The sequence below is a fragment of the Centrocercus urophasianus genome, unplaced genomic scaffold (assembly GCF_019232065.1).
Source record: "Centrocercus urophasianus isolate 14NV4802_14NV808 unplaced genomic scaffold, USGS_Curo_1.0 seq_10, whole genome shotgun sequence".
NCBI classification, from domain to species: Eukaryota; Metazoa; Chordata; class Aves; order Galliformes; family Phasianidae; genus Centrocercus; species Centrocercus urophasianus.
The window spans coordinates 74,092,027-74,114,636 of NW_024884142.1; the positions used below are offsets into that span (position 1 = coordinate 74,092,027).

The following is a 22,610-nucleotide window of genomic DNA, read 5'->3' on the forward strand; positions in this document are numbered from 1 at the left end:
TCTACATGCTATATTTTTCTCCAGACACTGGATAAGGCTGAAGATGGGAAGAGACAGCCTCTTGGTTCACCCCACATGGATATTCTTGTGTTCTTGTTAACACAAGTCCAGGAGGATGACCTTGCTCTAGAAGCTTCTTCTACCCTACTACTTCTGCACACACTAGTGGTTTGTAAGATCATGGCGTTGCTTGCAGGCACTGGAAGATGCATCTAGGTTCATTAGGTCGGGTTCCACATGTGCCAAGGGCCATGCACACATGCTCATCAAGCTGTGTTAATTCATGAACAGGGCAAGACAGTGGTGTGGGCTAACTATTCTGATTTAGAGATTGATGTAGGAGAATATGGCTAGGCGTATAACTCACTTCTCCATTCTAAGTCACACCATCCCTGCTTGGTGCATGAGGAAGAAGTGTGAGGATGCCCTGTCCCACTCTGTGGTCCCAGAGAGGCGTGCAGCTCTGTGTGCTCCCATCTCAAGAGCAGAGCAAACGAATAACTCAGAGGCAGAAAGGAAGTGATATGGATCCACAGACTGTGGGCCTTGGTGTAAAAACTCTCCCACTGGGTTGCGATGGCAGTCAGCGGAGTTATCCTTCCGCTCTACTCACAATCATTAAATCCCTGCTAAAGTCCCTGTCCTCTGTGTGTCCAAACAGCTCTGTTATCTGCCACCTCCCCGTACGGTGAGCTGGCTCCCCACAGCCCCAGCTCTCATTAACACTGCTCTGGCTGGCTGATGAGGCGAGTGGCAGCCGGCTCTGCAGCCCAGATGAGGTTTGTAGACAGCAGGGGATGTTTATCCAACATGGAGGGGATGAAAGTACAAACAAAGAGAGGCCGCACAATTACTCAGGCATTGCACAGGGCCACTCTCATTAAAGACAGTCTCCCTGACAGGAATTAATCTGAAATGACAACTCAGTGAGCTAATTTAGCAAACGGGTCCGGGGCTTGGCCTGGTGCAAATTGTGGGGCCCTGTCTGCCAGGTGGGGCTGGGTCTGCTCTGCCTGAGTCCCTGTACCAGAAGGCATGGAGGCAACGGCAGCCTCGAGTCTCCTTGAGGGGTACAACAAAGATTACACTCCCCTTCTGCACCAATACCTTCTCCTTCCTCTTTCTCCTGCAGCCTCAGGTCACAGATGGGTTCCAACTCATTACGTGCACAGTAATTCTGCCACTATCCTCTGCAACCGTAACCACCAGCCCAGCTCAGATCTTTCCTCCAGGATGCGACCTGCTTGCAATATTAGATGGCTTCTCATTTCTCTTTAATGTTAGAGCAGAGCACTGGGAGGGGGATAAAATACACAGAGAGAAATAAGCAACTTAAAAGGCTTTTTATTTTTTAAGCAAAGATCTGGCTCGGGGAGGCTGCTTTGAATCCCCAAGCAATGAAAAACATTTCTAGTTGGAGCACAGTGTCTCAGTGCCTTTCTATGCTGCGAGAGCACACAGAAGAAAAAAGCTGACCAAATGAACACCCCAAAGCCTGCTGGATCTGCCCAGAACCAAATGACCTAAGGCTGCAAACTCATTAAGATCACTGGCTGCAGTGAGGTAAGGCGGTTGGCATTTAGGTCAGTTGCCTTGGAGCAAGAAAGGGAAAACCTCCCAAACCTCCAAAATAGATATCTGTGAAGCTCCCCACTGAATCAGTACTCAATGCAATGTCACTGCCTAGCCCACCTGGCTGACACGCTCCAGGAAGTAACAGCCTGTTTGCAAAGACAAAGGCTTTACAAGAAATTTGCTCGACAATGCTAGTATATGTGCTTTGCCTGGGTCAGTGGCTCCAAGCTGTCAGGCTGTTTATTGGGTTTTAATTTAAGGTTAATTCTTATTCTACTGGAACTGGTACGTCTGCTGTGCTATTCAGCCTCTGCTGCAGGGCTGGGAACAATCAGCTTCTATGGAAATGCACCTGCCTGTCTTGCTGGGAGCCCATGCATTGCTTAGGAAAACAAATTCCCCCAGGCTGCTTGCAATCCCCGAAGGAATGCCCAACCAGCCTTCCCAACCAGCCCTCGGAAGCCATTGAAGAGGGAGAGCTGGAAGAGCCATAGCACCCGCCAATTAATAAGCAGCACTTTTACCCTCACCCAGCCCCATTTTCAGCAGCTGCAGCAAGTAAATTGGATTCAAGGGTTCCCAGGTGCTTTGAAAAGCATCCTTCTACTTAGGGATCTTCACATTACATATGCTAAGAGCTCTTCAAGTGAACTGGGGAGAGCAAGAGGAAAACCAGCAAAGCATGTTAAAACCAGCAGGCATTCCAGCTGGTTGCCCTTTGGACTCCACCTAAACAAAATTTAAGAACCCTCCCAGACAGCCCGTCACCATCCAGCAGGCACTGAGAGGTGGCATGCTGTCCTGCTCACATTTGTCCTTACAGTGCTGAAGAGTATTTGGCCATGGAGGCTGGGGAGCTCCCAGGGCTGGAAGACGTGGGCTGGCTGGCTGGGTAAGCTCTAATCCATTTGATGCTGGCAGCAAATCAATCATGACCTGTTTTGTTTTTTTGGTTTTTTTTTTTAATTTGAAGAGAATATCCCACTTCAACACCAGCTCTCTAGGAGGACTTTTGTTCCGCCTTAACTAAAGTCTGGAAGCCAGTGCATCCTGTGAGGAGGGTACCCAGGCAACCAGTGGCTCCTCATTCAGTCAGACAAATCCCCTTTCTTAAGAGCTCTTCAAACACCAACGCTTTTAAGCTTTTGAGCTTTTTACAGTTATATTCATTAACGTCACCATGTTCTGCAGTTTGACAATTGATCAGCAGGACACAAAGCTCAGCTCACATGCCCCAGTATGGGGAAGAACGTGACGAAGGAGCAAAGACTGCAGGACATGGAAGAGAGGTACGGTGCAGGGGAAAGAGCAGAAGGACTAACAAGAGTGCTGTAAGCCCAATGGAGATGTCACAAGGAAAACACCAGAGAGACAGCAGCACAGCAGAGAGCTCAGTGAAACCTCAGCACATGGAGCTATGGAGACCTCATCATGTGACGCAAGTGGCTTTGCAGGAGGAGGGCCAGGCAATACTGGTAAGATCCCTTCCAGACTTTCCTCCTTGTGCTCAACAGAATGGGAACAATGCTCCCCTGCTGCCTCCTCGCTCTATCATTTGTTATTCAGAACTGGGCCACCAAAATGGGACCTGCAGAGATTTCTAAGAGCCTGATCATACATCACATTGGGATACAACACGGTCATGGTACAATGACTCCTCCAAAATACACCTCTTACCAGTCAATACCATGTAGTGATGCTGCACAAGAAACATTAGCAGCAGTAACCAATGGGATATGGAAAAAAACAGAAGATTAGGCTTTCCCAGGCACTCAGCTTCCTTTACATCAGAACTTAAAGCAGAAATGTGGCTTTTCTTTCACTTAAACCTTTTTGCTAGATGCACAACGAGGACAAGAACCAAGATTACTTCTAGGCACTGTGCAAAAGTAAAAAAAAAAAAACTCAACATCACTGGAGAAAGATAAAAATCACAAGTTAGTTTGTGAAGTTGCAGTGCTGGTAATAGCAAAACTTGGCTAACAGGGAAGGGGTACTGTGACAAACTGCTTTCATTATTAGAGGCTCCCCTGTGTCCTGTATTATTATTAAGCACTGACAATGCGTTCTGCGCTGCATGAGGAACAAACAAAGGCTGTCCCACCCCAGAGAGCTCACAAGCAAACGGAGACATAAAACTGAAGCCTACTGTGCAGAACTACAGGAGAGAGAAACTTGGATCGTTTAGATTATTTTATTTCCTATCTGCAGTAAACAAACTTCTCCTTACAAAACATATTTGCTTCCAAGCTACCACTGAGTGGCAAGAAGTACCAATTTGAAGCATCCCCATTTTTAAAATGTGTTGAATGCAGGCACTTTGCTGAGCTTGGATGAAATTATCTGGCAATCCTTACTGGTTAATGTGCTCTTTAAAAATTATCAGACTTTTCCTTGTCCTTCTCCAACCAGCGCCATCTTCAGCTTTTCCTCAGTTCTCCTCTCAGTCCGATTTCCATACTCTGGTGTGATTTCTCTTCACATTCAGCAAGCCTTGCAACACACTTCTCTTTCCCTGCAGAGTTTATGTAGTCCCAATAGCTTCATTACTGTGACAGTATGAAAGCCCTTTTGCAACACAGACACTGACTTTCCTGCAGTTCCTGCCTGGAGAGCTCTTCAGCTTATTCCCTTTATTTCACGTGAGTGTTGAGGGTAGAAGCCTACTTACTTGAATCTTTGGCCTATGAAATCTCTAAAATCTACTAACGACTGTGGATTTTTGTTCATATTAACCTCCCTTCAGAATACTGAGCACTAGCCATCTGATGGGAAGCAGCAATGCTCTGAAAGCTCCCAACTGTACCCAGCATCTAACTTAATGAACACTGAGCTGTGTACTCAGCCCATGTCACCGATTCAGCCGGGAAGGCACAAGACCAACTACAGCTCTTAATCATCAGGGAGATTGATGTAATTTAACTGCCCCCAAGGTCCTCTCCTCAAAAGCATGAACCAGGGATGCAGACCTTACCTGCCTGACTTCCAGGCGATACTTGAGGATAGGATCCACAGCATCAGGTTCCTTCTGTGTCCACTGCAAGATGTAAGAGTAATTCTTGGATTGCTTCTGGCTCAGGGTGGGGTTTGGAGTGTCATAGTAAAACTCAGGGCTGTAAGCTTTTGCTGAAGGAAAAAACAAAAAGGAGAAAAGTAAAGAGTGGGATAGAGGGGGAATATAAATTACAAAGATATCTGGTGAGTAAAAGAGCTCTTCTCACCCAACTTATCATCTGCCTTCTCATGAGAGATTCTTTCAATATTCCAGCTGTTGTTGTACTGACATGTTAAATAGTTCATGGCATCTTTTTTCTGTGGACTGCTTCTGCTTTCACAGCCTAACCTACTGGGAGGGTTCACAGACCTGCAGCACCAGTGGGGCACGACTGACACCAGAAAAGGTGGAAACAGCTTCGATTCTCCAGCTGGAACCAGCTCTAATCTTTTGTGTCTTGCTTTTTGTAGCTTAGGTTGAGGTAACTTTAAACTGGCATTTCTTCTGTTTCATCTGCAGCTTTACAGAGTCTCCTGCTATCAATCCCCAAGGAAAGATCATTTGGCCAGTAGGTCATAGGAAAAGTGCTATTTATCACACAGGGGACAATGGCACTCAAAAGGAGACCTTGTTCCTTCTGCATCTCCCCTGCCTTGAAAACACAGTGCTCCAGCCTCTTTGTAGCACGGCTGTCAACTCCGCAGCAAAGGGGATGTTGACCTCAGCCAGGGTGAAAACAGCAAGAGATTTTGCAGGGACAGAGTTTTCTAAACCCACATCTCTAAGAAACTAGAAGGAAGCAGGAGGAAAAGAAACACAGAAGAAAAGATGTACTACAGAGAATAACAGAATCGTAGCATGGCTTATGTCGGAGGGGACCATAAAGATCTTCAAGCTCCTTGCCTTGGACAGGATTACCAACCACAAGGTCAGGGTACTCAGGGCCCAGTCCAACCTGGCCTTTAACGCCTCCAAGGATGGGGAGAAATTGGATGGTTCAGAGAAGAAGGGTTTCCTTGTCATTTCACCAGCCACTGCTGACCTGAACCAGTAACTCAAAGGCTGATAGAGTAATGCACTGGGCATGCTTATCTCCAGTCCAGGTCTAATCCAGGCCTGCACACAGGCAGGGAAGGCTGCAGGAGAGCAGAGAAGCGCCACAACTATCTTCCTAAGTACTGTGTTGCACCTTGCCTCTTGAATCCTGGGCCCGGCCATTCAGTATGATTATAATTAGGCTCAAAAGGATTCAGCATTTTATTTTTTATGAACTCAGATGGATAATATTGATGTGTATTTCCAAGTCTTTTTTTCCTTATTATTTTTATTGACTTGAATTTTTGCACAAGCAAGAAATTCAGAACCACCTCAGAGACTAATTGCTGCTTATTCAACTTGTATTGACTGTGGAAGTCAGGCTTCATAATGGATTCAGAAATAAAATCAGAACTGATTATAATCATAATCTTGCATGATATTAATTCCTAATTAATTGACTCTAAAATAGAAATAGAAGCTAAAAAAAAAATCCTTTTAATAGAAAGGAAGCACATCAAGATACTTTTGGAACTTCCTTTCTGGCAACTTTTACCATTGACAGAAAGTTTGCCTTTCTCCTCCAGCTGACAGAAAGAGCTAAAGGTTATTCATTCAGTCTTTCAGAGCTTTTTTGTGCTGGTAGATGGTGGGGAGCAGGTGATGAGTGGTATGGGGAGGGTCTGGATGTGGATTGGATGTTTTTCCAACCTTCCACAATATCACAGAAAAGCTAATCTCCCATGCACAGAAGGAACTAATCAACACAGATCTTTCCATCCTGGGCATGGTTTTGTATTCTGCTTCCAGTACATCTGAACACCTCATGGTCACAAGTGAGTCACCGCCTGCCCATCAGCTAGGAAGGTTTATGGTCCATCTTTCCAAGCAAGAAACAGAAACAAAAAGAAACAATGCTGTTCCTCCTGCTTACAAAGGAAGGTTGTAGCAGATGTGAATTAAAACGCCAGCAGTCCTCAGCCCAAGTACCGTAGCCTAGCCACCGATTTTTCTGGTTACTTTACAGGTTCAGAAGGTCCAATTGATTTGCAGCTGCCCAGGCAGAGATGTCTGGAGCTGAAAAGCCAGCATCGGCTATCAATGCCAGGGAAGGAGGAGAGAAATGCAGAAAAACAAATGCTTGCAGCATTCCAGGCAAGGGCTCTGTAGAGATGACCACTGCTTTCTGTTAAGGGAATCTTGTCACATGGGGCATGACCTGGCACACACAATGGCATTATGTACTACTTATTTTTCCAGCAATATTTAGATCCTGGAAGTATTCCCAAATTTGCTAAGAACAAAGCTTGCCATGGTGGAAAGCTCATTGTGGGATATAGTTTGCCACCATTTAGTTAGAGAGATGAAACTTAAAATCATTTGAAGAAATAGCAGAGAGAGAAAAAGCTCTAAAAGCCAAATCAACTACCAGACAAAGTCCAGGAGATCCCAAAGGGTGAGAGCAAAATCCTGAAGAAGGGCCCAAAGTGTGGAAATGATTTGCATTTCCTCATTCCTGAGAGCATCTTGGAACTATAACATAGCTGAGTTTTTTTCCATACTCTGGGAAAGACTTCCTTCAAAATCTGGCCTCTTTGCAAATTATTCTCTCTCTTTTTTTTTTCCCCCCCTTCCTTTCTTTCTTTTTTTTTTTTTTTTTTTTCCAGCCCCTTCTTGACATGTATTATGAAATGGCCCTAGGCTGAAAAAAAAATATTTTAACTGATTTTTTAGTTTATTAAGGGAACCTCATTTAAGAGCTTGTTTAGAATCTGGTGCCCAAGTCGATTCTGGGGTCATGGGAAAAATAGATTTAATGATCAGCCAGAGAGGCTAGAGCAGATGTGTGGTTTTAGTTGCTACAACTCTGCTGCTCTTCTCTGCAGTTGCAGGTGCTAGGAGCCAGTGCCACTGCATGCTGGAAAAAGAAAACTGAGCAGCAAATCTACTAGTACTAGTATCCAACACAAACTTTGTTTATCTTTTCAGGCATTGTAATACGAAGTCTGCCTAGAGACGTAGGGAAGGCATAGGAATACATGGTGTGGTTGGTTGAATTGTTTGAAAGGGAAAAATGGATGTTTTTGGAGACTGCTGGGGTACATAGAGCTTTTCTATCCTCTTGGTTAGTACTTACCTACAAATAGCTTGCCCAAGCCGGAAAGTTTATGACAGTCTTGAGTTTTAGTCCCACATCTTTCAGGCAAGCATCTAAATATTGCTAAAATACAGCAGAGGCTGCACTAGCTGCCCCTGCTCCATACGGCCTTAAAGGTCTGCCTAGATGATGGACACAGATGCCCTGCTAGCTTACAGAAGGCCATCCCATTTGAACCCACTTCCACGATGCCATCTAAAGCTCACTCCACTGTGTGCTCTGTGACTCACCAGACACCTGGAAGAGGCAGGCGGAGACCCCCACATCATTGGAGATGCTGCACTCGTAGCTGCCGCTGGTCTCCCGGCTCACGCTGTCCACTTTTAGCTCCGAGTAGTCCTGCTGCTCTGCAGGGGGCTGCGCCAGCAGGGTGCCATTGAAGCGCCAGACAGAGGTGGCCACCTTCATGGGGCTGCCCTTCAGCATGGTGCAGCGCAGGGTGACGCTGCGCCCCATGCCCTGCCGCACATCCTGGAAGGCTGGCTCCACCACCGGTGGAACTGGGGACCAAACAGAGACAGACAGCGACGTCATCAGGAAGAGCTGACAATGCTCAGCACTGGCACCACGGTGCTGTCTCTGAAGAGATCTATTGCTTCTGAGAAGATATTTATTATCTAGCAGGAGACAGACTTTGCCAAACAAAAAACAGGAATAACCATCAAGCATTACCTTCTGACTGGGCTGGACCCACCTACTCCCTCCTTACCATTTACTAGGTAGGGGTGGCTTTTAGCAAGCACTCATCCTACAATGAGATACTACCTGGGGAGCTACCAAGCAACGACCTACCACGTGAGAAGTGCAACACTCACTACAGCTTAGCTTCAACACTGGGATCCTAGTCAAAACAACCATAGTCCTTATTCCTCACATCCAGCATTAGTTGCACTCCTTGAGCATGCAGGTATGCTCCCAAGCAATTACACTCACGCTCAACTAACAGGCCTATCAGAGACACCATGTTCAAATGGAGAGATACACATTGCCTGTCCTCATACAGCACAGAACTCAAGGGATCATAAAATCACAGAATCATTAAGGTTTGAAAAGGCCACTGGAATCATCTAGTCTAACCATCCACCTACCACCGCTATGCCCTGTAAACTATGTCCCTCAGTGCTGCATCTCCACATTTCTTGAACACTTCCAGGGACGATGACTCCACCACCCTGGGATGTCAGTGCCTCTCCCAAATACATCAAATACATCAATACGATAAATCAGAGACTAGCTACAGGGACCCTGGGTCCTATTCTCATCTCTGCCAACAATGCCATGACATTGCAATGTGAATCATTTCTCTCCATGTCAGCTTCTCTGCCAGTAGCACTAGAATGATATGTGGACACCTCCTTAGCAAAGGAGGTTAAGTCTTGTTCTTTGGCACTTACAAAAATTTATAGGAATCTCATAGTTTGGACATGGTTGAGGTAAAGTAAGGAGAAAGTCTGAATTAGTGTTTCTTGGGTCAACCCCTTATTTAACGCAATAGCAGAATACTTCAATCTCAGCAGATACCTGATGGACACGTTTCACTTGCAATAAACTCTTAATTAAAACACTAGCGCAAGGGAATAACCAGAAGCTCTCTCTCTCTAAAATGAGGAAGGCTTCCTGAAAACAAAACAGCTGTTAGCCCAAATGGAAAAGAGGGAGAGCAGGCTTATAGCAGCTCCACCACTGTCACAAATTACCTCTGGATTCAAAGTATCTGCTCTTCTACTGACAACTTCCTTACAGTATAGGTCTACAAAAACACCTGACTCTTCTAAGCATCCAAAGAGCTGCCGAGCACAGCCAGGTCCCCAGACTTGCAGCACACAGCACCCACTGTGCCACAGACACAGCTGCATGCAGGTCTTTCAGCCCAGAAATAGACGTGCCTGGAATGCTGCAGTGCAGCAGCCCATCCCCTCCCCTAGCCTGACCCCAACAAGACTCTCCTGCAGCTTAGTAATAAAAGTGATTTCTCCATCCTTACCGCAGCCACCCCATAGCTCTGCTATGCAGTGTCCTCCCTCCTACAAACACTGTCAAATTTGTGAGTACGGAGCATAGAAAGACCCCCTCTACCTGGCAGCCCTAGTCAACAGTGGCTGATTGTTTTCTAGATACCTGTTCTCAGCTCTCAGCCTCTGGGCCCTTTACTGTGCTTAAGTGGATTAAAAGCAACCCTTGACTGAACTCACGTTGCTGTGCTGAGTGGTGTGGTCAGCTCATTACAGATGGTTTTGCTAGCAATGTGTCTCAGCAGGTGCTCCAAGCACTGACTTGCCTTTGGCATACACGTCTCCCACCTCACAGTGAGAATTATGTGAGAAGTTGTTTGATTAGACCTAGTGGCATGAATGTGTCATCTCTATCCCTAGCTGCTATCCCATTTCTTGGGCTACATCTGCTCCTTAATTGAAGATGGTGGGGTCTCACATTATAATCAAAGCCAGCTGGTGGTGACAGGAGGAAAAAAAAAAAAAAAGGGGGTGGGGAGGAGGAGAAGGGGAAATACTAAAGACAAAAGAAGGATTAAAAAAACAAAACAAACAAAAAACCTATGGCACAACAGCTCTGGTTGTACTCAAAATGATCCATATCATGAGAGGAAGAGAGGGGAATGGGAGAACAGCACCCATGCATGGAACAGTTACAGAAGAAAGAATCTGAAAGAGGACAAAGTGGTCCTCAGAAGGATATCCCCTGAGCTCCACTGTGGGAGGGCCTGGGGCTGAGACAGTCCAGTTGCTTCTGTAGGTCACAGAAGTAGCACGGCAGCCAAGGATGCAGAAAATATTTAATCTTCCTCAGCTGGGAAATGGGATTTACTTGATTTGCACTGAGACAGGCTCGGGACCTATGCTACTATGCTATCACCTTGTGAAGGGAATGTCTGAAAGTGCCTATACAGTACACACTGATTACATTTTCTCGCCTTTGGCATGAGGTAACAGCAAACAAACACAAACTGTTCTGATGGCACCAAAGCTCCTGAGATCTCAGTAGAGAGAGCTGAAGCAGGTCATGCTATCAGCACAATGGATGCAGCACCATGGCAAGGGGCAGTGCTGAGGGATGGATAGGAAAGAAAAGTCAACAGCAACTTCAGTGCCAGATATCAGTTTCTGGCCTCCAACACCTGCTGGGGTGCCCGCACTTCTGTGAGTAGGCTACCCGTAAAGGGGAGGCCCACCGCTAAGGCAGGGATCCAGACTGCACATCCTAGCAGATTAACAAATGGTCTTTTATCATCTCCGGCTTAAGTACAAAAGAGAGCTTGTTTAGATGAGCTGGCACTCTGACCGTCTGTGAGGAGAAACCTAAAACATGACTCTGGCTGTGAGGAAGATATCTGCTCCACACAGCAGCATCTGGCTGTCGTAGTACTCTTCTGGAAGCTTGGAAATCAGCCTCAGTTTTTGCCCTGGTTCCAAAGGAGGGTCCTTGCACAGAGGCTTCTCCAAAGTCTTCCCATGTTTCCCTGATCTCCAGTGCTCTGTTAAACAGCAGTTACACTCCAGGAGGCAGGCTGCTATGCTTCAAGGGGAAGGTAAAAAAACAACCAACCTTCTACATGCGCAGGGCACCGGGATTCACCTGCAAACAACAGGGCAAACAAATGCAGACGATTGTTGTTTTCTCTCAGCGCTGTTTAGCACTAGAAGAGCCAGCCAGCAGGAGGAGCAATGAAGGGGGTGAAGAGAGCAGCACACTGCTGCTGTAGGCAGCGATGAAGGAGCAAGGCTCCTCCAACAACCTTGTTAAGATGCGGCTGCTGTGAGACAACAGGCAGGGCAGCCTGCCTTCACAGCAGAATTATTGTGCAACAGAAGAAACATAATCATTCACCTGCTCGTTAGGAACAAATCAAATCAGCCCAACACAGGCAACCTACTCCAGCATGCCAGGCGCCCTAAAGTAAAGCCAGGCTGCAAGCAGTTCCCTTGCTGTGAGCCAGAGCAGATGCTCTGCACTGACAGGGCTGCTAAACTAGCATGGTGTTCACAATGATGAAGGGCAGGAGCAAGGGAAGCACAACAAAGAAATGTCAAGTGTCAGGGAGTGTTACTTTGTGCTCCGATAACCTCTCATTTTCTTGGTTTCATTGGGAATAACTAGAACTGAAGCGTACTGTCCTGTCAGATAAGAGAGAAAAGCATTGGTTGTTGGGCTGTGGCCAAGCCTGCAAATACTTGTTGAAAAAGCCTGTTCTTATTTTAGCCTCGAGGAAGGGAGGTTAGTTCTTCCTCACCAGATCCAAAGTACTTGCTGGAGAAACCATAGTCTCCATGCAGTATTACAGTGAGGCGTCACTATGCTCACACACAGCTCAGGGAGGGCTATTCTGTGATCTCTGTGATGCCAACTGAGTGCTGCACATTCCTGTCAAGCTCAGATGCCTCCAAAATGCATTTGCTGATGTTGGGTGTATTTCCTCCTCCAAGGATGAAGCTAGAGCACCTCAGACTGGCAGCAACGAACCGCAAACAAGATCTACTCTGTCCTCCAACACCAGTCCAATTAAACAAAAATTTACATTTCTCACTTAAATCTGGAAAGTGCAGCATGTAACAGAAGCAGCAACAGTGCCAAGTCTTGCTAGGTTAGAAAGTGGCTTTATTTTCTACAGCACCCAGCCTACTCTACTGAATGACTCTCTTCAAGCCAAGCCATGCAATTACAGCATCAGTGGGACTCCTGCTCACAGGCTTCACCTCACCCTGTGTGTGTGTGAGCTGATAACTGACTGCTCATTTACAGGATTAGAACTGCAAAGAACATACAGAAAATCTTGTATGAAAGACTGTGCTTTCTGTGTAGTCACAATTATTAGCTACATTTTGTTATCCAAAGTGGCTAAAGATGTTAGTCAGCAATTTGTCTCTGGAAATGAGCACGGCTGTGTCAAGGCCTTATAAGATCTATACAACTCCATCCAACATCCATTTAAATTCTGATAGATACCCTCCTGAAGTCATACCAGAGTTGTCTGGGTGCCAGCAGAGGGTGCCTTCTTTATCCAGCTCCTTGACCCATAATCTGAGATGTTAAATATGTCGCAATCCTGCCTTCATAGAAACTAGAAAACTCCATGCATTGAGTTCCAGGAGAGACTGCAGCTTTCCCTTCAAGCAAGAAGGAAGCTCTTCTTTTGTCACAAGGGTGTGAAATCACAGTTGAGCAATTTTGTTCTCTAAAACAGCATCCATAATCCATACTCCAACAATGCACGTTGGGTACCAACCAAGCAGTTTTCCATTTGAAGACAAATATCCAACTAATATTTGCAAGTTCAGTTTCCTCTGTTGCTTTCTGAGATAGAAGAGGGGAAATGGAGAAAAGCTTGCTCAACCAATCTGAGCTAGAAGCCAGAATATCTTTCCTTCTATGCTTTTTGTCTTTGCACTTCAGCATCCTCATGTATAAAGAGATAAAATATTTATTTCTGCAAAATGCTTGAAAGCCAACTTGCAAGTATTGTTATTTCAAACAATACAAGTTTCTTTGAGTACATTTTCTGCTAGAGAAGTGGGTGGAGGGACCAGAAGACCTGAGCTCTGAGTGGAGCAGGCTTAGTTGTGTGCTGGTTGACTGGTTTTAAGAGAAGAGCAAATAAAATATATTCACAACAATCTTTTCTGCTTTCTTCTTCTCTGAACTTCCCAAGCCAATTAGCTCAACTCATCTTCACCTTGTTTTAATAAAGAAGGATTTGCTAAAGAATTTCCTCTCCTGCATGATGAGCTGTGATGATTAATGCATGAGACCTCCCTCGCTCACCTTATAAAGCAGTTTCAAGAAAGTCCATCCTGGATGGGAATTTCCTTCTGCCTCACATTTATGTCTCCATAAAAAAAGATCTGCCCCAGACATGCTGGAACTCCACTCAGACTCACAGCCCAATTAATTTGTGCTAACAAGACACTACAAAGACAAGCGTTCCCATGCCTCGCTTACCTTTGAGTGCCTGCTTTCAAAACAGCGTGCTCCCCTAATTAAGAAAGACTAAGTGGGAAAAGATGGTGTATGTACAGAGGGCACACACATATTTGTCTGAAATGCACGCTGTTAACCCTCCCCCCACCCACATACCACCCAATTAGAAAAGTTGTTCACAAAACAAGTAATGAGGGTAAGACAGTGAGCATGGTTGTTTCACAGCTGCCTTCAATTACTGTCCAGCCATTGGCATAAGCCATATCTAGTCTTTTACTATAGAGATGCTGGAAAATATTGTCTTTAACTCACATGCAATTTTGCTGGTTGTAGCGTGGTGAAGCAGGATGACAGCTATGCCAGATTTGTTTTTCTCCTGCCCACCCACATACCCATAAGAGGGAAGTCCTCCCATTTGGAGCACTGCCAGACCACCAACTCTTCACTCAGGTTTATACTTCTGTCTCCTAAAAGATAACAAGATGCTGGCTCATACACATGCATCCATTAATACATGCTTCTGTTTAACAAATTGGGCTGGGAGTGACATCCTGCTCCCAAGAGCATATAAATAGTTTAGATGCAAACATTCACTAACAGTCAGCCAATGATACTCTCTCCCCAAAAGCATCCCATATGCATTAACTTTTGGCAGAAGACCAGTTATTTTACTACTCAATAATTCATAGGTGAGCTACTCAACTGGGTAGTTCTGGGAATAAAGAAACTCGTTGCCAGTACAAACTAAAGAGAGGGAAAAGAAAAAGCAGCAAAAACAAACCACAAAGAACCAAATAAGATTATTCTTCGAGAATGTGAAATTCACATCTTTTTTCCTACGTCGGGGGTTAGTTACTAGTTTTTGTTACCATCTAACCTCATTCCCTTGCTGCTGCTTAAGCCTACTGCAAGCTGTCCCATAGCTGTTTACATTCTAGTAATCAGCTCTGTCCTATCCCAGTAGTTCCCAACCTGAACCAAAATGAGAGAAATTTTGACCAAATTCTCTCTGGAGTTCTTGACAAATGATGTTGGCATTTGATACATATACATATCTACAAGCTTTCCCGTTCTCTCCATTCTCTGCTCTTCAGGTGACAGGAGCACAGCTTTAGTTTCGTGTTAGATTTCGGTTTTCTTTGGGCAGAAATACTGCCTGAGAATTTTAAATGCCAGAGGAATCACAGTTTTGGGAAGGAGAAAAGTATAAGAGAAAACTGCATATACAGTTCTAACTCTCCTCACATGCCTGGCAAAAACAAGCAGGGCATGAGGAACTACAATAGGGCAGAGAACGTACCAGTACCATTTAAAACCACGTGAGCAGAAACAGAGCTTCTTGGCCCACTGCAGCAGAACATATTCCTTATTCTTCCATCCAGAATATAAGGAAATGAAAATAGAAGAAAAACAGCCCATCTGTGATGTTCATAGTCCTATGACACGTCTTCCACATTCTTGAGGATCAGAAAAAGTGAAAAAAGAACTGATCATCCCGCAGCTAAGACAGTAAGCTTGAAACTAGCTAAAATAGGACTTTAAAGGCCAAATTTAACTCATTTAGCTTCAGGCTCTTTGTTGAGGTGCTTAAGGTGAACAATCTTTTCATGAAGGCCACCTCCCCCAAAACCAACAAGTGTGAGGTACATCTCCAGAAGGCAATTCAGGACTAGGAATCCCTATTTGACATTACCTCCCTCCTGCATGGCTGCTCAGGAAGCCTAAGCTACCCACAACCCTCACATCTCTGCTGTGTCCAGTGCCTTCCCTCTACGTGAACCTCTCCGTGACTTTCAGTGCCTTGTTTAATAAGTTCATCCATAAGCTGAATCATAACATGCATCTGAAACTCGGGCATGTCCTGCTGTTGGACAGGTGCCACCTCCTGTGCTTCAGCTGCTTTGTGCCACGGCAGAGCTACTCTGGAAAGCAAAACAGACACCAGACAGCACTTTCCCTATAGCAAATCAAGCAATAAATCTTTGGACTCCAGACAGCATCCAATTAGTGCCACTGCTAGGGCTCCTGTCCAGAATATGCAGCTGCCTGCAAGGAATTGTCTTTTTCCCCTTGTCTCTCAGGGAAGATATTACCTACACCCAGAAGAGCTACCAGGCAAAGGTGACTACTGGCTCCAAGCAGCAGCCCAGTAGCAACAGGCTCTTATTCCATCACCAGCTGCTGGAGCAATTCAATCACCTCCATATGTTTGGAAAGTTAGAGGCAGGGAGGCTGCAGGAGAAAATGCCTCTGAGAATGACAATCCTGTCAAAAGGGAGGAGAGTTCCTTCTTTAGAAATTCGGTGATTGTCAGAGCCACAGGTGGTCAGAGCCTTCTGCTCAGAGTTGGGCTACAAGCCTTACCTCACCTTCTGTTTTCAGTTTGAAAGCTGAATTGGGAGTGCTAGATGATCCCTCCACAGCTGCTTTCAAAACAGGCAGGTACAGCAAGAGGCAGCATAGCCAAGAGCAAAAGTGTTGATTAAAAAAATCAGATGTCCTTTAATGCAGAGGTGGTGCCAGAGCTGGACAGGGAAAAGATCCAAGCCAGAAAGAGCCTGGTAGGGAAGGAGGGCCACCAAAGGCAATTAAGATAATCAAATATTAACCAGCACTCCTTAATATGTTTACTTCAAATTTTCTGCCTATACTATTAAGAAAAAAGGATGCATGGGGCAAAGCTAGACTAGGAGAAGTCAATGCGGTGGTTCTTATCTATAGAGTGGAGAAGCTGCCTACACAAACCAGACTTTTCCTCAGACATCAGGCCTAGTAAGAAATTTGAATCAAGGGGGAAGAAATCAGCGTAGAGAAAACACCCAGTTCTCCATCACTTCTCTATCTGCTGCTTCTGAGTTCTGCTGCCAGTCGTTTAATATCCTGCTCTGCTAACTGTCATCATTATCCCATTTTTCCATCCTTCACCCTTGATTGATCTTGATTCATCTGAGGAAGATGACGACAATGAAAACGTAACCATTCAGAAGGAGGCTAAAAGGATGCTCAAATGAGAAGATTTATGTCAGATGTTCAGTCTCATAGATGAAGCAGCCGAGGTCAACAGATATTAAAGCAATTTTCCCCACAAGAGTTAATATAACAAGGCGGGTGGTGCATAGAGGAATTTAGGAAATGCACACAATTTAAAAACACAGGGTCAGCAGAGGTAGAATAGAGAAAGGAAAGGTGAGAACATTTTTAACTATTAGCATTTTTACTGTCTCTCTCTTTGGATGGTTACCTGTTCATCACTGTCATCATCATCTTCAGATGAATCAGGATTGATCAGATCAATCAAGGATGAAGGCTGGAAAAACGGAGATAAGTTCAGGCAGTCCATCAGAGAAAATGGCTGGGGTCTTTCAGAACAGCGACTGGCTCCAAAACATCAGCTGCCAAATAACCAGTCTCTGCCATCTAAGAGTATTGTATTCACTCTCTGTCCTTCGTACTGTTGCCTGCATGCCTTTAAAAGTGTGAATTTCATAAGTCCCTGCTTCCAACTCCTTCTCTATTAAACAATTCTAATGGGAAAAAAACAAAAAAACAAAAAAAAAAACCCAACCAAAACCAACTCTTTATCTGTCATATCAGTAACCATCATACTTCTCAAAAATGCATCTTTAGCAGATTGCTGGTCACAGAAAATCATCTCTCTGCACGTTGTTCCCAAAACTGGTGATGACCTGTATCCCTGTGAAGGCATCTTTCTGCCTCTAGGTTAGGATAATACCAATGGCAGGACAGTGGAAGATTCTGGGCCTCAACCAGGCCCCGGCCATAAACGGATTAAGAAAAGTGGGCTGTAAGACATCTGGTCTCACATTTTAGAATTATTTCTCAGCCGTTTCAATAATTTAGCCTTTTAGTTTCACATGCTGAGCCTGGTGTATACATTCTTAATAACCTCATACCATTAACAGCAAGAGACCCTGAACTACAGAGAGATCTGCTTCTGCTGCTAGCCAAATATCTACTGCAAAGAGAGTGCAAAACCAGAGAAGGGCTCAGGATCAAGCTACGGAGGAGTCACTCTCTTGCTGGAAACTTCTTGCCCTCTCTAAGTTGCCACCATCTTTCCAGACCAGCAGCACACTGACCTGACTGCAGAAGCACCCACACAGCCCAGCAGCTCTCATCTTCCCTTGCATTAGGATAAGCACTGTCACTCCTGAGGGCTCTACATATGGTGGTCTCCCAGAAATCACTCTCCAGAGTTCAGGGTCTCCTCTTGCAGCAGAGAGCATAGGAAGAAAGCATTAACACACTGGCAATTATTCAAGGACATAGCCTGATTCCCTGACCTCCCCACCAGCTCTGTTTTACCTCCTCTGGTCTTGGAGCAAGAGAAGGAAATCATTAGCAAGCCCACCCTCTAGATAAACCTTCTCTGACATTTGATTTTCCAGGCTGCTTCTGGGCCAGCACTAGTGGAAACATTTGGAGAATCAGCACCCCTGCAGTGTGGGCATGTGCCTATCTCACAGTTACTTTTTCACGTCAACTGATGAGAACTTTGATAGTAATGAAGACGTTCTGCAGATCATCTGGGAACCCCCCGGTCAGAGTGGATTTTGGTCCAACAGATACATGCCTGAAATCTATTCCATACAGTTTCCTTCATTTTCATTCCCAGCTTTTTTGGGGGCACAAAAAGTAAAGCCATTACCTTCCTCATTCACATCCATTGCATCAAGAGTTTAAACTGGATGCTGGCCTGAGTTGGTCCATCAGCAGTTTTCTGCCTGAGGAACTGAGACAGCATATGCTGCAACATGTCATCCTGCTGCTTCCACCCTCTCTGTGGTAGGTAGATAGCACCTTTCAGAACCAGATCAAAAAGACATTCTAAACAAGTTTCAATAGTGGTTGCTGAGCCATCCCACTGCGGTGGGCAGAGGAAGAGTATAATTCTGTGTACAGCCCTGGGAAGAATCTGCATGGACTCAAATCTGGTAGCTAGATTTTTTGACTAAAGTCAAAAGTCAAAAAAAGCCAGAGATGAAGGAAATACAGGCTTCTCTCTGTGCAAGCATAGGTAGATCTGCAAATCCAGGCCTGAATTAATCTGTGAAAAAATGGTAGGATTACAGACTAACAATTGATTGCAAAACCTCCAAAATGACATAGAAAGTAGGAAAATGTGGGGAAAAAAAAAGGGTATCTAGCCAAGCCTTTGAGGAGAAGTATGTGATAGCAACCTCCAAACACCAGAGGAAATAAAAGTACTCTGTATCAACCATGATTGTGTACCTTATAAGAGTGCAGATGTGAACTCACTGGGTCAACATAAGCAGAGAAAAACTCAGGAGAAAAAAAAAAAAAACAGCAATAAACCTTTTTATTCCTCATTGATTTCAGAAAAAGAACTTACGGAAGATGAATGTGGGATACAAATTAAAAAATGAATGGTGATTAATATGGTTTTATGGGTCCTTGGCAGACAAACTGGGTAGTGTTTGAGAAGGCAACAAGAAAAGTAACTATCTTGTCATAACATCCTCAGGCATTGGAAAGATTCTGGCTTGCTTCCACATGACAGACTAATTGAAGATGTAATACTATTCAAATGTAAACTACATTAAACAGATTAAAAACACATTCACTGAAAAAGTTCAAAAAGAAATTTTAAATTGGTGCACACACCACTGAGATCTCTGTAGTGAAAGGAAAGCCCTTCCCCAGGAAGACATCCCTGGTGAGATCCCACATGAACCTCTTACGCTGAAGCTATTTCACATCACCACCAAGGTCAAAGAGCCAGCAAGCAGGTTGGCATAGCTAGAGAATATCGATTACAAACTCCCCAGATCTGGCAGCGTATCCAGTATCATACATAATTTCTCCCTTGCAGTTAGGGTGGCTGTGTGCAGATTTTGGCATAGCTCTGGGATGTGCCTTGGGTTTTGCTTCCTTCCCTTCCACAGAAATACAGCATTTCAACATGCAGTAACAGAATCACCATCCTTAAGCACCCATTCACAATAAGATACTAACATCTGTGGGTAAAAATCATAGAATCATAATATGGTTTGGGTTGGAAGGGACCTTTAAGATCATCTGATTCCAACCCCCCTGCTACAGGCAGGGACACCTCTCTCTCGACCAAATGGCTCACAGTCCCTTCCAGCCCAGAAAATACATTGTAGTAAATAAAATATTTGAGAGATGCCTCATACAGGACAGCTTGGTTTGCTTGATAGAATGAGCTTATAGTAAGAACACTCAATTTGCCTTGGAAAACGTAAAGACTTGGAAAAAAAAAAAAAAAAAAAAGCTGTTGAGTAGAGAATGTTTCACTCTTGTCAAAAAAGAGACAATGACTCCAGGAGGAGCCCGAGTCAATATAACCATGTCAACTGCCAGCATAACTGTGTAGTTCAAAGGTGTCAAAATCTTGGTATGATTAAGTCAAGAATAACTGAAAGTACTGTGAAATTGGCGTCACTGCTGTATCTGCATCAATGGGATCATTTCAAAAAATCTGTTTAATAGGGGTGACATGCTGCCAGAATGATGTTGAAAAAAAGAAATAAAGACTACAAAAATGATTAAAAGGACTGGAAAACATGCATTGTGGTGAATGGCAGAGAAGACTCTGGACTGTGTACTGAAAAAAAGGCTAAGAGATGACTGGTTCTGGTACCTCAGACTACACAAGAAAGAAGCCGCTAATAACAAATAGCTCTTTATGTCAGAAGACAAAGGCATAAACAGAGCTTGTATCTGGAAACTGAAAAGAGACCAGCTTACATTAAGTCATGACAACTGAACCGTGGCAGTAAAAATCCATTGGAACAACTTCCTGAGGGAAACAACTTACTGAGGGACTAAGTTGACTTAAGTTGCTAACCCACTATCCATCATATTTTTGAAGTTGTGTCAGTCTGGGGAAGTTCTCACTGACTGGAAAAGAGGAAACATAATTCCCATTTTTAAAAATGGAGAAAAGGAAGCCCTGGGGAACTACAGGCCAGGCAGTCTCACCTCTGCACCCACTGAGGTCACAGAGCAGATTCTCCTGAAAACTACACTGAAATACATGGAAAATGAGAAGTTAACAGCTGACAGCCAACATGGCTTTATACACTTTATACTCTCCAGCAATCTGCCTTACATGGAGCACTGCTCCCTTTCCCTTAACCCCCAGTTCCCCATTTTACAGCATAGCATGATATTGGCTGAAGGGTCTGTTCTATGCATATGATATGAACTGCTAAGAAAATCCCAGCAGAGCTAGCACTATTAAGCCCATCTATATTGCATTAAGTTGTTATGAGCTACCACATTCTAGCTTATGATTAGGGCAGTAAAATCTTTTCACAATCAGCACTTGGTAAGGAAAATCCCTGCTCTGTGCAAATGCCACCATTATTTACTGTTCTCTTGACCTCAATCTTAGCCACTGTCAGGAACCTGTAAGTTTTGACGTGCCAACCAATCCCTCCCATCAAATGCATGGCTGAGTATTGCCTAGAGTTGCAGCACATTTGCAATGGATGAGATTTCCAGTCATGAGAGTGGGTCTCAACAGATCAAGAGCCCACAAAGGATGAGCCGGACTGGCCTTCAATTGCCATTCTTTCTTTACCAGCAGGGATCTATCCCAGATGCCTCTTCCCTGCAGAAGCAGTAATTTTCAGTCTCTTCTACTTTCCATTCATCCCCTTGTAGCTTGGCAAGTAAAGCGAACACTCAGAAGTCAGCTTCCTCACAGTCAACAGTAATGAAAAATTTCCATGGTTTCCTGGGATTGCATATGACCCCAGAAACAAGGACTCCAAAATCATGCAAAATGCAGCAAGTCTGCATGCAGCTGAGAAATTTAGCCACATCTGTAAATTCCCGGGACCAGAAGGGTTTCACATGTTCATCACTGGGTTCATAAAAGAAAACTGACTGTTTTATCTCTGTCCTAGAGACCAATTAAGTTTGAATCACAAGTGAAAACTGAGGTAAGGTAGGAGCGTGTGCACACACACTTATTTGTGTTTGCAATAAAGAGGCAAAGAAGGATGCAAATAAGAAACTATACGAAGTGAAATAAGATGAGAAGCGCATGTTGGAAATACAATCTTTGTGCAATGAGAAAACAGTTTTCTAGCTTCAAAGAAAACATAGTTTCTTTCTCAGAGATAGAACCAAGTAAAAAAGCATAAACTAGTAACTGAGCACTTTTTTTCTTCCCCCACAGGTGTCTCCAAAAAGTCTTACACTCTTCCTAAAAATGGAGCCCTCAGCCTCCCACTGAGTGACCCTCAGTGTCCCAGCACAAAACTGGTGGCAGAAAGGCCTATTAAGCTGTAGGAAAGTCTGAGAACTTCTGTAATGTAATTTACATGCAAACAGTTTCCCTGTAGGAGTGACTGTAATTGGTGCTGTTTCAGAGCTCAGGGTCAGTATGGTCACAGCTAATTAAAATTTAGACCCCTCCCTGAGATGCTCAGTTTCCTGTTATGGTTTCTGTTCATACCATGGGTGTCTCAGAGGGGTTTCCTTGCACAACATCTCCTCCTTCAACGTGGCATCACTGTTCTGCACATTGTCTCCTTATGCCTGCTGCAGTCCTCCAGTGAGCTAGAAGGAAATAGCTCTGCACTGAGAAGATGAGGGATAGTACCCTTGCTGGTGCTACATGAGGTGGTTTTATGGCCAAAAAATCACGGGAGAAAAGCAAAGCCGCTGGCACACTGCCATGGCACCTCATTGTTTCTCCCTGTCAAAGAGGCTGGGGACAGCACGTCCCAGCTCCTCTAGCATAGGCTCTGTGTTAGGTTTGATGTTATATACTCCCTTGCACACGTGGGCAGCTGTTTTCACCTCTCTCTGTGTCTCGGATGCTTTTGCAGTGGCTGTGAGTTATTACAAGAAAATGAGATGCTTTTTTTGTCTGTTCAGTGCCTTCCTGGTCCCCCC

At 44.6% G+C, this 22,610-nt stretch overlaps 1 protein-coding gene across 1 annotated transcript in view; it reads right to left on the reverse strand.

Moving 5' to 3' along the window:
- Positions 1–22,610, reverse strand: part of MDGA1 (MAM domain containing glycosylphosphatidylinositol anchor 1) — a 126,065-nt gene that overhangs the window by 36,599 nt on the left and 66,856 nt on the right. Inside the window, exons 9-10 of the mRNA XM_042821995.1 lie at positions 7,994–8,263; positions 4,550–4,701 (exon numbers count right to left, since the gene is read on the reverse strand). Of these exons, the coding sequence (XP_042677929.1) occupies positions 4,550–4,701; positions 7,994–8,263 (422 nt within the window). The remainder of the gene's footprint in view (positions 1–4,549; positions 4,702–7,993; positions 8,264–22,610) is intronic.